This window comes from Rhodamnia argentea, chromosome 11 (genome assembly GCF_020921035.1).
Source record: "Rhodamnia argentea isolate NSW1041297 chromosome 11, ASM2092103v1, whole genome shotgun sequence".
NCBI lineage: Eukaryota > Viridiplantae > Streptophyta > Magnoliopsida > Myrtales > Myrtaceae > Rhodamnia > Rhodamnia argentea.
This window is the reverse complement of record NC_063160.1, coordinates 15080135-15095636: the sequence shown is the minus strand read 5'-3', so window position 1 is coordinate 15095636 and position 15502 is coordinate 15080135. Positions and strand designations below refer to the sequence as shown.

General features: G+C 45.1%; 2 protein-coding genes across 2 annotated transcripts; both read right to left on the bottom strand.

Annotated features, from left to right (window-relative positions):
* Window positions 1-1558: 1558 nt before the first annotated feature.
* Window positions 1559-3523, bottom strand: LOC115736286 (GDSL esterase/lipase 1-like). Its single transcript, XM_030667906.2, has 5 exons — window positions 3199-3523; window positions 2952-3073; window positions 2213-2443; window positions 1848-2097; window positions 1559-1698 (listed from the first exon to the last, which is right to left on the bottom strand). The coding sequence occupies exons 1-4, from the start codon at window positions 3440-3442 to the stop codon at window positions 1870-1872; spliced, it is 825 nt and encodes a 274-aa protein (XP_030523766.1). The 5' UTR covers window positions 3443-3523; the 3' UTR covers window positions 1559-1698; window positions 1848-1869.
* Window positions 3524-4761: 1238 nt separating this feature from the next.
* On the bottom strand, window positions 4762-14504 carry LOC115736284. Its single transcript, XM_048273030.1, has 11 exons — window positions 14117-14504; window positions 13781-13902; window positions 13450-13674; window positions 13013-13262; window positions 12697-12911; window positions 12435-12503; window positions 8880-9159; window positions 8631-8752; window positions 8276-8497; window positions 5227-5476; window positions 4762-5021 (listed from the first exon to the last, which is right to left on the bottom strand). Exons 1-11 carry the CDS (start codon window positions 14382-14384, stop codon window positions 4777-4779), a joined length of 2268 nt encoding a protein of 755 aa, XP_048128987.1. The 5' UTR covers window positions 14385-14504; the 3' UTR covers window positions 4762-4776.
* Window positions 14505-15502: the final 998 nt, after the last annotated feature.

Genomic DNA, 15502 nt, shown 5'->3' with positions numbered 1-15502 from the left:
GATGATTGTCGATGAAAGATACTTCGACGCGGTCGCAAATTCTGGCGGAACGCATGGAAAAACAAAGCAAATGGCGCGGGTTAAACCTTTTCTCCATTGAGGAGCTTGTCCCGTGTCTTGCTTCTCGTCTAGACACACATGCAAAACGAAAAGTCAACGCCCTACCTCCGGAGCTACGTCAGGTTGTCACAACATGCACCTAATGGGGATAGTCCCTGCTTATAATAGCTGGACTAATCAATGCAATTTCTGGTCGCCCGCGGAATTAGGTCTAACTACACATGATTTGTCTTGTTTTATTTCGAGAATTAGGTAGCTTAACCCCCAGTGGGCCTCGGCATGTAGGTTCAGACTTAATCGCTCGTCACCAAATTACGTCACGGATTAGCAAGAGCTTGTTGCGTATCAACCCAAGCACGATACGTAAGTGACACCTTAAGAAAGAAAGAAAGAAAGAAAGAAAGAAAAAAACATTGTGAAAAAATTACAACACGACAAAAGACAGGATATTTTATCCAAAAGATTCCATGACACGAAACGTGTTTCTGATGATTTATAACATGCATCGCATGCGGTTAACGTGGATCAAAGTAAGTGTACAATATGTATAAATAGGGCCGGTTGCCTAAGACATCCCAACTCAATTCGCTTGGACATTAAACGTAGGGATAAGTGTATTGAAAGTTCTGAAATTTCTCATGAAATTATAATTGAGTTGTAAAACCTATAAAAAGTGCAATCAATTCCTAAAACTTTTCAAACTGGTGTAATCAAGTCCGTCTGCTAATTTCATCCAATTTACTCCATCCAATTTAGCTAAATGAAAATGCTGATGTGACCTTTTTTGGTTGTATTCTCTCTTACACGGCACTAACGTGGCTAAAACGATATCGTTTGGGTCCAAATATGATTTTTAATGAGTTTTGTTAAAAATATATTAAGAAATAAGGTAACATAACAATAGGGAAAAACTAGCGAGGGGGGGTCGGCGAGGGCTGCAGGCCTTGCTTTGCTTCATCTTTCATTTACTTATAATTTTAATTTATTTTCAATCGAATTTAAATAATACTTAGATTCAAAACTCATGTTTAGATCAGAACGACGTCATTTTAGCTTTATCCTTCATATTTTAGCCACGCCGGCGTCATGTAGAAGAGAGAAAGTAATAAAAAGGCCACGTCAAGTCAGCATTTTTCGTTAGTCGGGTTGTATAGTAATTAACGGAAAGACTTGATTGCACAAATTTAACAAATTTTAGGATTTGGTTGCATTTTATTTTGTAAGATTTAGGGCTCGATTGCATTTTTTTAACAAGTCTTAAAACTTTCGGTGCACTTGTCCCTCGAATTTATGATCCGGTGACATTGTTGGCGCGTCACCATCAAAGAGACAGCAAGCATTTCATGAACGCGACGCGACAGGGTCTTTGAGCCAACTCTAAAATGTGGAATCCATTCATGGAGATGCGTCAAAAGAACATCTTCAGGTTATAAGGCCCAACAACATGAGATGGCCCGTTCCAAAGCAGACCGGCCAGCTGCCTATTGGCGCACTCTGTCGGATGGGCAGGATCGAACCACACGTACTCGCTCGGGTCGCCGCACAAATTGTAATTCACAGTGCTGTTCTTACCTTCGCAGGTGAAGTTCCCGTTGTAAGCCCCGCTGCCGCAGCAAGCGCTCTTCCCTTCATTGAATCCTACCACCAGTAACGAGAGCGCCCCAAGAAGGTTCATACCAACATAATAAACATGGCACAATCCAAGAAAAACGTGATAAGTTAATGATGTAGCCAAGATTTTAAGAGGGTCGGCGGCGATCCCGCTGGCAAAATGTTTGGGCCGTTACCGAATTTCGAGCTGTACAGGGTTCACATGGCAAGGGAGGTGTAGTAGTCGAACAGCGCGTACGAGAATCCGGCTTTCTGATATGCCAGCTTCCTCAGCAGCCTCGACAGAGCGACGTTGTGCATCTTTGCTAGCACGGACGGGTCGTGAAGGCAGCCGTTGATCCCCGAGGATGCCCTGGTGGCCAGCATGCACCCGATCGGCCCAACGTTCTGGAAAGCGAACTTCCTCCCTCCTAGTGCATATACTTCCTGCATTAATCATTCATTTCACACGAAGAGCACAAGTTAGTGTTTCAAACCACCATCCTTGTACTTCAAGTAAACTTAAGTATTGAACTTAGGATTGCGGGGTCAGAGCTCCTGCTTTGATCACGGTTGTGAAATTGCCCAGCACCATTGTCATGAATGTCTTCTTGTAAGCAGCAGTGAGGACAGATGATTTGGGGTCGGTTGCGAGGGCCATGTAGTCGTTTCCTCCCATGCTGAACAAGTAGATCGCGTCGGACAGCAACCTGTGCGCATCCTCGTCGCCGATTTGTTGCCTCAGCCGCTTCACCACCTCCTCGAAATAGCTCAGTTGTAGCTTCAGGTGTATCTGTTTCCCATCAATGAATCAGAAATCCATGGGGTGAAGGATTCCGATTCCATGTCGTTTCCTACCGGCCAAATAATCTAAGCAGTGTTTCATTTCCATCATAAATTCTCGCTCAGTTGATTAAATAAAAACATCCTTGTTTCCTCGCCGTGATTTAGCGGATATTCTGGTTTCAAGGAGCTAACGTTGCTCCATGAACAGACCTTCTAAATCGTCGATTACCGGACACAAAATGATGCGATGGACACATAAAGAAAGGGCCGACGCTGAGCTTCTAACTCCCTCGGGGCACATTTTAAATCAAGCAGTATAAATCTTTTGCTTTTAATGATGATGTGTTAATGTATGCTATGAGTTTCCCAGTATAAGTCAGGTTCAAACTGATTTTTCCAAGTTGTAGAGCAGATTCAAACTTCTCTTAAGCTTCAAGCATCAAAATTTAGCTAAGACTGCGAAAACTACCAAACTAAGGAACCTTTTGTTAACTCTCTCAGACTGCGAATCTTACCGTCCCGGGACGAGTCTCTGGGAGGATGCCTGCTCCAGCCGATGCGAAATTGATCCCATCGGTGTAGTTACTGAATCCGGGCTCCAAGTACGGTCTGATCAACGGCAGCTTTGCATATTCGGCTGCATCAAAACAAAAACGAATCAAGCGCAAGACCTATTCTGGTCGAGGAGGTATATTCATATCTGTAGTACACTGAACTTTCCGGTTTATTGAAAGAAGATTCATTTCGGGGCCATCGTTTTACCGATGAAGTCAGGGACAATTCGGCCGTCGCAAACTCTTCCCGTCGGGTGCTTGAAGAAGGTCTCTCCATAAGGGAAGTAGTTCGTCTTCGCGCTGGTGTTCAAATAAAGGTTGTTCCCGGCGTCCAACAGCGAGTCCCCAAAGATGAAGAGAGCGACATGGTTTTCTGGCAACCGCCTTAGGCAAGTGGCCGGAAGGAGGAGGATTATGCAAACGGCAACCGATGTAATAACCTCTCGAAGCATGGTGTAGGGAGATACGAGCCGTGCTGTGGTAGGTGAAAATGTTTGAATCTAAGTAGTTGAGAAACTCTGTGGCATGTGAGGTATGGCTTTAAAGGCGATCATACTTTACGTTTCAGGGCTCAGAATCGGCAAGAATCTATTGAATGCGCGGGCATCTAGGAAAGTGAATGCTAAGCATTGACAAAAAAGCAAAAGTTCACACTCACTTTTTTCTTCGATGAAATTTTCTTGATCACAATTAAAGCCGATTCTATGTCGTAACGATGCAAAACCGTGAATTTCTTGAATTTCTTGGATAGGTTTGGGCCGCCGTGGACCGGATTGATCAATGAGACATCACATCTCATGTGGTGGAGTTCTTGGCGAGTGAATTTAATTTGGAGTGGATCCCGCGCTGGTAACAGTTTCAAGACAAAACCGTCACAAACCGGCCAGTTCAACCAAACTCTCGGTCTGGCTTCCATTGGTCTTTTCGACCAACTCCGACCAGTTCAAAAGGGTTTTGACCGGTTCGATCATGTATAAGACGACCGGCTCGGCCTGATCTCTAGTTCAGTTTTGAAAACACTTGTGACAAGCGGTTAATAGTCGCCCATCATCGACCGGTGAAGATTACACCACTTCTGATCTTTCCTTTCCAATCGGGTTTACCCATGTGCAGAAACAGAGTTTGTGCATGGTAGATCAAATATGCAACGTGACTTGCATCGGTTAGAGAAACCATAGAAGTGGGCCGGCGTGTGTTCTGGGAGGACACATGAATGCGCGTGTATTAAATCAAAGTTCACAGGTATTAAATATTCGCATGGATTGATTCGAGGTGGGATCGTGGGAAATTAGTCAACTGCAAAATCTATTTTATCTCATGATCTGAAGTGATTGTGATGGCGAGAATACAAGAAAAGGAAGTTCAGCTTTAACCGGTGGTCGGCCATGAAGATCCGACGAGTCCGGCGCCTCTGGCGGTGAATGCGAGCAGAACTGTCTATTCAATTCTTCTCCTGTTCAACGCCAACACTGATCAGAAGTATTTCCCGCAATAGGAACACTACTCATGGATCTACCCCATTTAAACCGCTGACCCGATACGAGGAGAAGATATTTGAATGGTTGCCACACCTGGCACGCCGCATCTTCACTCGACCGTGATGTGCAACGATCGCCTAATGACGGGGCGATTCTTTGCCTAACATCTCACCTCAGCTCAGATTTATGACGGCACGTGAGTGCATAGACCCCGGTTTGCAGACATTGCGCTCCCAGTAGAAACTATGCGTTTTTATTACTCAAGAGTCTCAAAGTTCACAGATGTAGCATACAGCACAGAACGCCTGCTATGGCATTTCAAAGAACATCTTCATGTTATAAGGCCCTACGGTGTGAGACGGTCCGTCCCACAGTAGAGACGCGAGTTGCCTGTTGGCCATCTCGGTCGGATGAGCGGCATCGAACCACACATACTCACTTGGGTCGCTACATAGATTGTAAGCGCTTGTTGTGCCATTCTTTTTCCCACATGAGAATAATTGGCCATTGTATGGGCCACTCCCACAGCAAGCAGTCTTCCCATCCTTGAACCCTGCACCAAACAAAAGCATCATAGATATTGCAAGAACATCAGCAAATTTCTGCACCAAAGAAGAGGACACATGAATTGTCCAATTCAATGATCAAAGTGAATTGACACTGAATGACCATGCTGTCATTGGAAACTGTGGTCCCCGACGACCATCTTGAATTTCGATGATGGGTTTGATTTAGAGGACTTGGGGCTGGAGACGCACCGAATTTCGAGCTGTATAGAGTCCTCATGGTGAGGGAAGTGTAGTAATCGAACAGGGCGTATTTGAATTCCGGTAGCCCCTGTTCGATCCTCTTCAGCAGTCTCGACAGGGCTATGTTGTGCATCTTCGCTATCACGGTTGGGTCGTGCAAGCATCCCTCGGAACCAGACGGGGCTCGAGCGGCCGGCATGCACCCGACCGGCCCGACGTTCTGGAAGGCGAATTTCCTCCCTCCATGTGCATACAGTTGCTGCAATATCATCCATAAAAATAGCTTCCTTTCAGTTCCCAAATTCTTTTCAAGTTCAAGAAATGAAATTGGGTTAGTAGAGCCTGGTCATATACTTTGATCCCCACTGTGAAATTTCCCAAGACCATGGTGATGTACATTTTCCTGAAAGATGCAGTTGATTTGGTATTGTTCGGAATGGAACCGTAGTCGTTGCCTCCAATGCTAAACAGATAGACTGCCTTTGCGAGCAACTCGTGGGCATCGGCGTTGCCTAGTTGTTGCTTCAACCCCTTCACTACCTCCTCGAAATAGTTCAGTTGCAGCTTAAAGTATAGCTGATCAAGGCCAATTAGACAGTCCACCAGAGATAATCGGCTCGTTGAATACTTATTTTCGAAAAAGAGAACAACTTTACGTCAAACCAGAATAGCACGGCGAGTCTTACAGTTCCAGGACGAGTTCCAGGGAGAACGCCGGCTCCGGCGGACGCGAAATTGACCCCATTGGTGTAGTCGGCGAACCCAGGCTCCAAGTACGGTTTGATGTATGGAAGCTTTGCATATTCAGCTTCATCAGGAAAAGAAAGGATCACATAATTAGCTTTCGCATTCTAAGAACAAGCTACAGTTTCTTCTATTGAAAGCTTCAGTAGGGCTAGTCATTTGGCAAAATAGAATATAGGGGAACAAGGGATAAAACTTTGCAGGAGCAATTCTTACATATGAAGTCAGGAACGATACGTCCGTCGCAGAGCCGTCCCGTGGGGTGCTTGAAGAAGGTCTCTCCATAGGGAAAAATATCAGCCTTGCCACTGCCATTTAGGTAAATGTTGTTCCCCGCGTCCAAGAGCGAGTCCCCGAAGATGAAGAACGCCACATGGTTCTCCGGCAGCTTGCCATGGCAGCTCGGCAGAAGCAGGAGGATTGTGCAGAAGGATAATGTGAGGAAGAGTGAGCTGAAACTATCCATGTGAAGCAATATTCACTTTCGAACGTTGAATGCTGAAATGGCAGAGTTGCTTTGGAGCACCTAAAGGAGACGGTTGACATGAATTTAGGACCAAGCGGTACTATTTATAGAATCACTCTGTGTTTGCTTAGATCAGAATTTGCACTAATTATGACGTCGTTTCTCAGCAATGTAAATAATGAGGACAATTCCTAAACCGACGCAACTGCATGTGATTGTCGAATGTGGTTCCAAAGTGCATTGTTGGGTACGCTCCTCATGAGCTCACGTGCGCCTTAGTCTCAACTGCATCGATGCTCTCATCGAGTTGAATGTATGGTGGGCATGCAGATGGTGGTCAACTGGATCGACTCTGTCTCTACTCGAGTCGTGATTGGACCCTTCTTTTATTATGGTGAGAACCCAAGAAAAGATGGCTTCATTGCATGCGAGAAGGCCAGTGAGCCCTGTCAGACCATCTTGAGTTATACTCATTTCTTGGAAAGTTCGATTTACATTCGCTCAGATTCTTGAACCTGCCGTATAGATTGCCTAAACTGCCCGCCATCCCGGTTTTCTCAAGGAGCCAGATAGCCCGTTCCCACCGGCGATGCAGCGAACGTGGGAAGAGGAAGTCTATCAAAATCAATGAGCACCGTTACTTCGCTCTGGCCGACCCGAAGCTTCAAGCTCGCTTTGCCCGATTCTCTTGCTGGGTCTCGACTGTGCTTAAGGGAGGAAGGCCTGCGCCATTGTGAAAGATTCAGCCTCTGGCAATCACTTACGATACTAGCATTGATTTTTATTTTGATTTCGGAGATGAAGCGAACCATTCCATTTCCATCAATGTTTATGGGACTCCACATCATCACTCGAGCGTGACGTGTGACCGTCGCTTAATAGCCGGGGCGATTCTTTGCCTAACATCGAACCTCGACTCAGATTTACGGGACGCCAATGAGAATCCATCGGACCCTGACTTTGCAGACATTGCGCACCAGCAATACCACGGAGAAACTATGCGTTTTATTACTCAGTCTCTCAAAAATCGTAGACAAGAACATAGGACATGAAACAACAACTACTATGGCATTTCGAAGAACATCTTCATATTGTAAGGCCTGACGGTGCGAGAGGGTCCGTCCCACAGCAGAGACGCGAGTTGCCTGTTGGCCGTCTCGGTCGGATGAGCAGCGTCGAACCACACATACTCGCTTGGGTCGCTGCACAGAGTGTAACCACTTGTGGTGCCGTTCTTTTTCCCACATGAGAATTGCCCGTTGTACGGACCGCTTCCACAGCACGCACTCATCCCAACCTTGAACCCTGCAACCGAACAAGAGCATCCCCAGTTAATTTCAAGAACATCAGCAAACATGTGCACTAAAGATGAGCCGCACGAATTGTCCAATTCAATGTGAATTATGCTAAGTGATCATGCTTTGATCCGAATCGGTTGTTCCACGTCTTGGATTTCAATGGCGGGTTTGAAGTTAGAGGACTTTGGTTTGGGAACTTACCGAATTTATAGCTATATAGAGTCCTCATGGTGAGGGAAGTGTAGTAATTGAACAGGGCGTATTTGAATCCCGGTAGCCCCTGTTCGATCCTCTTCAGCAGCCTTGACAGGGCTATGTTGTGCATCTTCGCTATCACGGTCGGGTCGTGCAAGCATCCCTTGGACCCGGTCGAGGCTCGAGTGGCCGGCATGCACCCGATTGGCCCTACATTCTGGAAGGCGAATTTCCTACCTCCATGCGCGTAGACTTGCTGCAACATCATCATCAACAAAAAACAGCTTCTTGTTAGTTCCCACACTCTTTTCAAGTTCAAAGAACGAAATTGGGTCAGCAGAGGATGGTCCTATACTTTGATCCCCGCTGTGAAATTGCCCAGGACCATGGTCATGTACATTTTCCTGAAAGATGCAGTTGCTTTGGGATTGTTCTGAATGGCATTGTAATCGTTCCCTCCGATGCTGAACAGATAGACCGCCTTCGAGAGCAACTTGTGGGCATCGGCGTCACCTAATTGTCGCTTCAACCCCTTCACGACCTCCTCGAAATAGTTCAGTTGCAGCTTAAAGTATAGCTGATCAAAGCCAATCAAACAATCCGTCAGAGGCAGTTCACTCGTCCAACAACTATCGCATCCAGAAAATCCGGAAAACGAACAGCTTCACATCTTAACCGGAATAGCACGGTGAGAAGTGCAGATGTCTTACAGTTCCGGGATGAGTTTCCGGGAGAACGCCGGCTCCGGCAGATGCGAAATTGACCCCGTTGGTGTAGTCGGTGAACCCGGGCTCCAAGTACGGTTTGATATATGGAAGCTTTGCATATTCAGCTGTTGCCAAGGAAAATAGAAGGATCACATCATTCAGAGTCCGCATTCGTCACTAGCAGTAGTCAGGTGGCAGAATAGAATCAAGGGGGTGAAAAAGGGAAATGTAATTAGCAGGAGCAACTCTTACATATGAAGTCGGGAACGATCCGCCCGTCGCAGACCCGTCCGGTCGGGCGCTTGAAGAAGGTCTCTCCATAGGGCAAGGAATCAGCCCCGCCGCCGCCACTCAGGTAAATGTTGTTCCCCGAATCCAAGAGCGAGTCCCCGAAGATGAAGAACGCGACGTGGTTCTCCGGCAGCTCGGCGCGGCAGCTCGGGGGAAGCAGGAGGATTGCGCAGAAGGACAATGTGAGGAAGAGGGAGCGGAAACTATCCATGTGAAGCATGGTCATTTGAGTGGCGAATTGCTAGCTAAAGGCAGAGTCAAGAGTTACTTTACAGCACTTAAAGTTAAAGGGAGATCCAGTTGATGTGAATTTAGGCCGAAGAGGTATTTTCGTTTCTATAGATACGGGCGATGGTCTAAAAAGTAATTTTGCAGTTGGAGGACAGCAACTAGAAATAACTACTAGTAGGTCCGTGTCCACTTGGCGAGAAATTATTGGACGAAGCCGACATCGCAATCTAGTGAGGACAAGGACATGTCGATAGTTGTCGGCAGGAAAATCTTACGTTGAAATAATTAATTTTCAACGTTGAATAAAGAGCTATTCAAAAAATTTGCTCAATTATACCTAAAAATTATGGCTCCTATGGTATGATCGGCACAAATCGAATGTCCACAGTGGAACAGAGTCCTTCTCATTGCATTTTCGATTAACATCGAAAGATAGATGGACATTACTTTGCCGAAATTAAAGAGATTGATCACATAAATTACACAAGTTTGAGGATACATTTGAAAAGAACAGTGCAAATTAAACGAATCAAACATGTATTCTTTCTTAGAGAAAGCATTTTCCCGTGAAAGCAGAAGTATCCGAAAGTGATTGTGAGATTAATTATCTGGTCTCATCTTTCGTTCTAGTTTATATACTTGAAACTTCCGGTACATCGCCTAATGGAAAAACGAAAACTTCTACTAAATCTACCAATGTGAAAAGAAAAATAGTTATTGTCGCTAAATGTAGTCCTGATGGAATCAAATCGACCAAAGCCATCATTTCGAGTTCCACGTTACATCAAAGTTTGAATTATTCAAAGAGTGGGAACGCATAAGATGGTCGACTGCAATGCTAGCTTCTTCTAAACCTAAACGTTGCTGGTCCCAAAGTGAGCTTCGAGACTTATACAGGTGTGGTGATTGCCTGGTCCTAGAGTGCTTCGTAATCGGCAACACTGCGGGGTCGACCACCAACACATGGCAAAATCGGTAGTTATAAATTGGTCGGTCGAATAATCCAAGGCCATGGAAGAAAATCTCCCTGTATATAGATCATATTTAAACCCGTCAAATGAGCGGTGTCGAGTCGGGCCGGGTTGAAAACGGCTGATCCAAGTAAATCTGCTTAATCCTTTTTAATCCATTTTTAGCTGTCCCAATCAAATGGAAGATGAAGTTCAAAAGAACAAAAGAAAAAGAAAGAAAGAAAGAGCGGATAAAAGCGTGCGTCGGTGAGTCAACGGTTTCATTTCACGCGTTTTCGTTGACTAGAGTGGGTCCCATAAGGCATGGAAGCGAAAGGCGATAAAAGCAGCAGACGATGTCATCAACGACCTCACTTTTGATGTTGCGTCATAATGTCGGGGGGGACCCACCTGATTCTGGCGGGAAAGAAAGGGACATTCTAGCCCCGTTGATGCGCATGATGGACCTCCATTTTTTGGTAAATGCACGTTTGAATTAGATTAGCCCTCTGTGTTAACAAAATTAGATTAGGCCTCCATTTTTTTCCATCAGAAAAAACTAAATAAATTAGATCAGCTTACGTGTCAACTGATTCTGAATAGTTTTAGTTTGAGATGTAAATTCACTTCTTGGAATGATCGACTCATCAATAATCTAATAAACCCGACTCGTATTAATGCTTCGTTCGTTTTGCGCAAAATAACTTCCAAGAAAATATTTTTGAATTTTCCGACTTTCGTTTTATGAAAAATAGATGAGTCAAGAAAAATATTTTTATAATTTTTTTTCCTTTTCCTTTTAATTAATTCTTTTTTTTTTTTACCTTTTTCTCAATGGGGCTTGAGCTCCCCACAAATCGGCCAGCTTAGGGTCACTCTATCCAGGCGAGCTTGAGCTCACCTGTGGCCGATTGTCGACTGTCATTGTGGCTGGCAATTGGCTGAAGAAGAAGGCAAAAGAAAAGAAAAACAAAAAATAATCAAAATTTTAAAAATAAAATTAAAAATAAACAATAAAAATTAATAAATTATTAAAAGGAGTACGTAGAGGGAAAATCAAAAGGAAAGCTGGGCTCTTATATTAATATTTGGTGGTCTTCGGCTTCTCTCACCCCCAAAGCTATCTCAAAGGATGAAATTTTCTCTCACACTTATAAACCGACTACTAATTCCTTTTACAATTGATGTGGGATAACTCCAACAAGTATCAATACAACAAAAAAATCTTAAATGCTCCTAAGACGTGTGAGCCAAATTTGCATGCAACGAATGAGGTAAGTTTCAAGTGAAATCGCACGATCTAACAAAGTTACAGTGCACATGAATTTTGCTCACGTGCGTTCGATACAATGCAGTGGCCTAACAGTAGCTAACTTGTGCTTTTGCTTTTTGCACCAATATCCCATCGGGATCTTACAAAGAGAAAATGGACAACATTCTTCGATGGTTTTAATTGTTCTTTGAATTATTAACTTCATTTGATTTTTAGTTAGATTTGGTTTGAAATGTATTGTCAATCCTTTGAATGGTTGACATACCATCAATTTGATAGATCGACTCATATTAAACCACATCACAAAAATTACTCGGACTTACGAGAAATCTTCTATTTGCGAGCACACATATGATCACGAGCTAGGGGTATGAATTGTTTGGTTCGATTCGGGGTATCATTGATACATGAACAGAATAGAACATTGAAGGTGGTGTACTTCTTGTGTCCCGAACCGCAACTTGAATTGAATAAGACCGAACCGAAAACACGATTCATTTAGATACCTTCACTTTTTTTTTTCCTCCCCCTCCTCCTCCTTCTTCTTCATCTTAACACTACTCTATGCAATTAATACCCATTTCTCTCCTCCCTCCTTAACCATTTCTCCTTGACCATCATCTTTTCCCTCGTGCCCAATGTCACTGGCAATTAGGGATGTGCAGAAGAACCAGGAACCACCTGAGCTAGACCGAACCGGTAATGATACAATTTTGACAAGAGAGAATTAAGGAGACATTTTGGGATGCTTCAAAGTCTTTGGAACGTGGTTCGGTTTGAGTACTCCGAAACTATAATGATACCCGTTCTTCAGCTATTACCTTATCTGAAAGAGACCCGAACAAAAAATACCCGAAGTCTTCGGTTCGGGTATTTTTGACACCCCACCACCTCTGCAGCACTTGCCATTGCCGACCAACGTTTGATTGTCATTGGAACTACCAAGAGTTCGACATCTCCGACAAGAGAGACTACAAAATACATGGAGTGTCCATGAAATTTGGCCAATTCCCTATATATATGCGGGCAGTTATGCTCTTCCATTTTGCACCAATATCTTACCAGTTTCGCAAGGATGAATGAAATTTCGGTCTGCAAAATCAAGCGTGCACTATGTCCTTTCCCTTTAGTCTTCATCACAACAAAATATAGAGAAAGTCGTGAAGCATAAACCGCAATATAGAAGCAACATCGATTACATCAGGCGCTCTAAATCAGCCACAACAGTCGGAGCTGGCACTAAACACACATATCCAAGCTAATCTCGGTCGGCGACAAGTCTACCGAAGGCGATGATATCCGACACGTCCTTATACTAATGCACGAATAGTTGCCTCACGTTGGAAGGCCCTGTGACGGGCGCTGCCGCGCTCCAGATAAGTTGCGCCAGCTGGTAATTCGCGGCCTCAGTCGTGTGCCCACCGTCGAACCAAATGTACTCGCTCGGGTCACTGCACACCTCATATTTCTGTGTCCCCCCGCAGCTCGATCCTCGGTATGGTCCAGAGCCGCAACACGCCGCCTGCCCATCCTCGAAGCCTTCACAAACAAGGGAGAGAGAAGAAGTTCAGAGTCATAAAAGAGTCCTGAGCCATAAGCAATGTGATGATGCAATGGAACATTGGGTCCTGGCACCTAACCATATTTGGAAGGGTTAAAGATCCGGTCTTTGAGCGAGTTGTAGTAATCAAAGATCGAATATTCGAATCCCGGCAACTCGGTCTTCAACTTCCTGAGGGCGATTGCGAGCTCTCGGTTGTGAAGTCTGGCATGAGCTTGCAGTTCCTCCGCACAGCCAGTTCCGTTGCTCCTGGCTCTCATGCTTGGCACACAGCCCAGAGGCCCTGCATTCTGGAACGCGATTTTTCGTCCGCCGAGCCCATAGATTTCCTGCATATGATGGATCACAACATCCATTACAACATGTTAAGTACTAAGAAAGATTAGAATTGTCTGCGCAATCAGTTGGCTGCTTGGTTTCACATGGAATCAGAGCAAAAGATCAGTTCACTGATTCTTTGTATGCTTGTCCATCTCTTAATCTGCTCTATGGACCTAAACAGCGAGTTGCGGTTACCTTGAGAGCCGAGGTGATGTTGCCGACAACTATCGATACGTATTCGCGGCGGTAAGATTGAGTGACGTTTGGTTTTGTGTTGTAGAGGCGAAAGTAGTCGTTCCCTCCAATGCTGAACAGATAGACGGCTCTCATGAGGACCCTTTTGGCCCCGGCATCGCCTAGCTTCGCTCTCAGCGATTTCACCACTTCCTTGTAGTAGCCCAGTTGCTTTCCCAAATCAATCTGATTCAGATTCAAGTTAGACCAGATTAATACCAAGTCTACAGTAAATTAAGTATCTATGCACATTACATAAGACTATAGTAAAGCTGCATTACAATTTACTCACCGGTCCGGGATGGTCGCCGGGCAGAACACCTCCTCCGCCTGACGCGAAGTTAGCTCCGTCGGTCAAATTTTGGGTCCCCGGTTGCAAATATGGCGGAAGAATAGGCAGCTTAGCAAACTCAGCTGCACATTCAAGACAACACAATAAATCGTCCATAGACATACCAAGTGAAATTCCGCTAAAAATTTATGGCCTATGATGCTGTCACGTGTGCTGTGTCGTTTAATCCGAGAAAAAAAAATTGCTATTTCCCTAAATGGACTGGACATAGCGCCAACCCCAGAAGAACTAAAAGGGAACGATTGGTCTGGTGAGAAGCGTTTCTGTTTTCTGTACCGATGAAGTCGGGGACGAGGCGACCGTCGGAGAGCCGTCCGGTGGCGTGCTTGAAGTAGGTCTCTCCATAAGGCAGGGAAGTGGCCATGCCGCCGCCGCGGCCGCCGGGAGTGGCGTTCACGTACTGGTTGTTGCCGGGGTCGAAGAGGGAGTCTCCGAACACGAACAGAGTGTTGTGCTTCTTGGCAGAGCATACGGCTGGGCCGAGCAGGAGCGCCCACAGGAACGCTGCAGCGTAGAAAATGCAGGAGCAGCTCCGCTTCGCCATGTCTGCAGGCGAGAGTGACGGCAGCGGTTGGCGAGCTGAGTGGGGTGCGTCCGAGTTTTTCACTCTAAACACTTCGCCATTCTCGGTTCTTCTCCGTTTCGGTTCTGTACTTATACAACCTCCGACCATGGCTTTTTCTTTTCCTATTATTTTCGGCCCCCAATGAAGTGAGAAATACTAATTTCACCCCATTCCATCCCACTAGGCTTATGCTTATCCCCCTTCCAAAGGGTACTTTTGATATTCTGACCATTAAGTACATCATGGCTCTCACTTATATTTCAAAACATAATGTCACGTCCCATCTTTGTTCCGTGTTCGGCTCTAGTTTTCATGTTGCGGATGGCGAATGTCCAATCGAATTGATCGGTGCAGGAACAAAGTTTAAATCTAGCGATTACCCAAAATGTTTCCGCTGCATATATCTTATAAATAATTCATTATTTTGTACATTATTTATTGTTTTTCTTGGTAGATGTGAGTGTGAGGGAGAAATTGTCCGTATATAAAATACATCCTTTTTTCTTTTCGGAAGCTAAAATTGAATGACTTTACTCGTGGGTGGACGGTGTCCCCAAAATTGTAAACTTCCCAAGAAAAAGTGGGGCAGTTACGGGGACCACCGATCTTAAGAGTGGCCGTCCTCGATTTGAAGTGAGGACTCGAGGCGAGACTTGGGTGGTAATTATTGGGTGATGTGATCACGTGCACCTGCCATGAAGCACGTGCATGGCTTTGGACTCTTTGAAGAACGGCGGTCAACGTTTGGCCTCTTCAGTTCACTCTGGTCGGAACTCGCCGACAAGAAGACAACGGCCGACCACTACCAGGATTCTTGACAATTTAGACTGTTCCCATGGCGTTTGGGCAAAATGACGCCACCGGTGACGTGCGAGGGAAAGCATTGACTTGGAGGAGGAGCATGCAAAGGCTAGCCACACAAAAAAGAATGGTTAAATATGTCTTGAATTTTATGTACCTGATCCGGTTCATCACCTAACCTGACATGTTTTTGTGAGGCCCAAAAGTGGAGAAAAAATTGAGATTTAGTTTGTGACGCGGGGAGTTGGGCCGATAGGCTCAACTCGGAGCAAACAAACAAATCTCTATTGCAATGC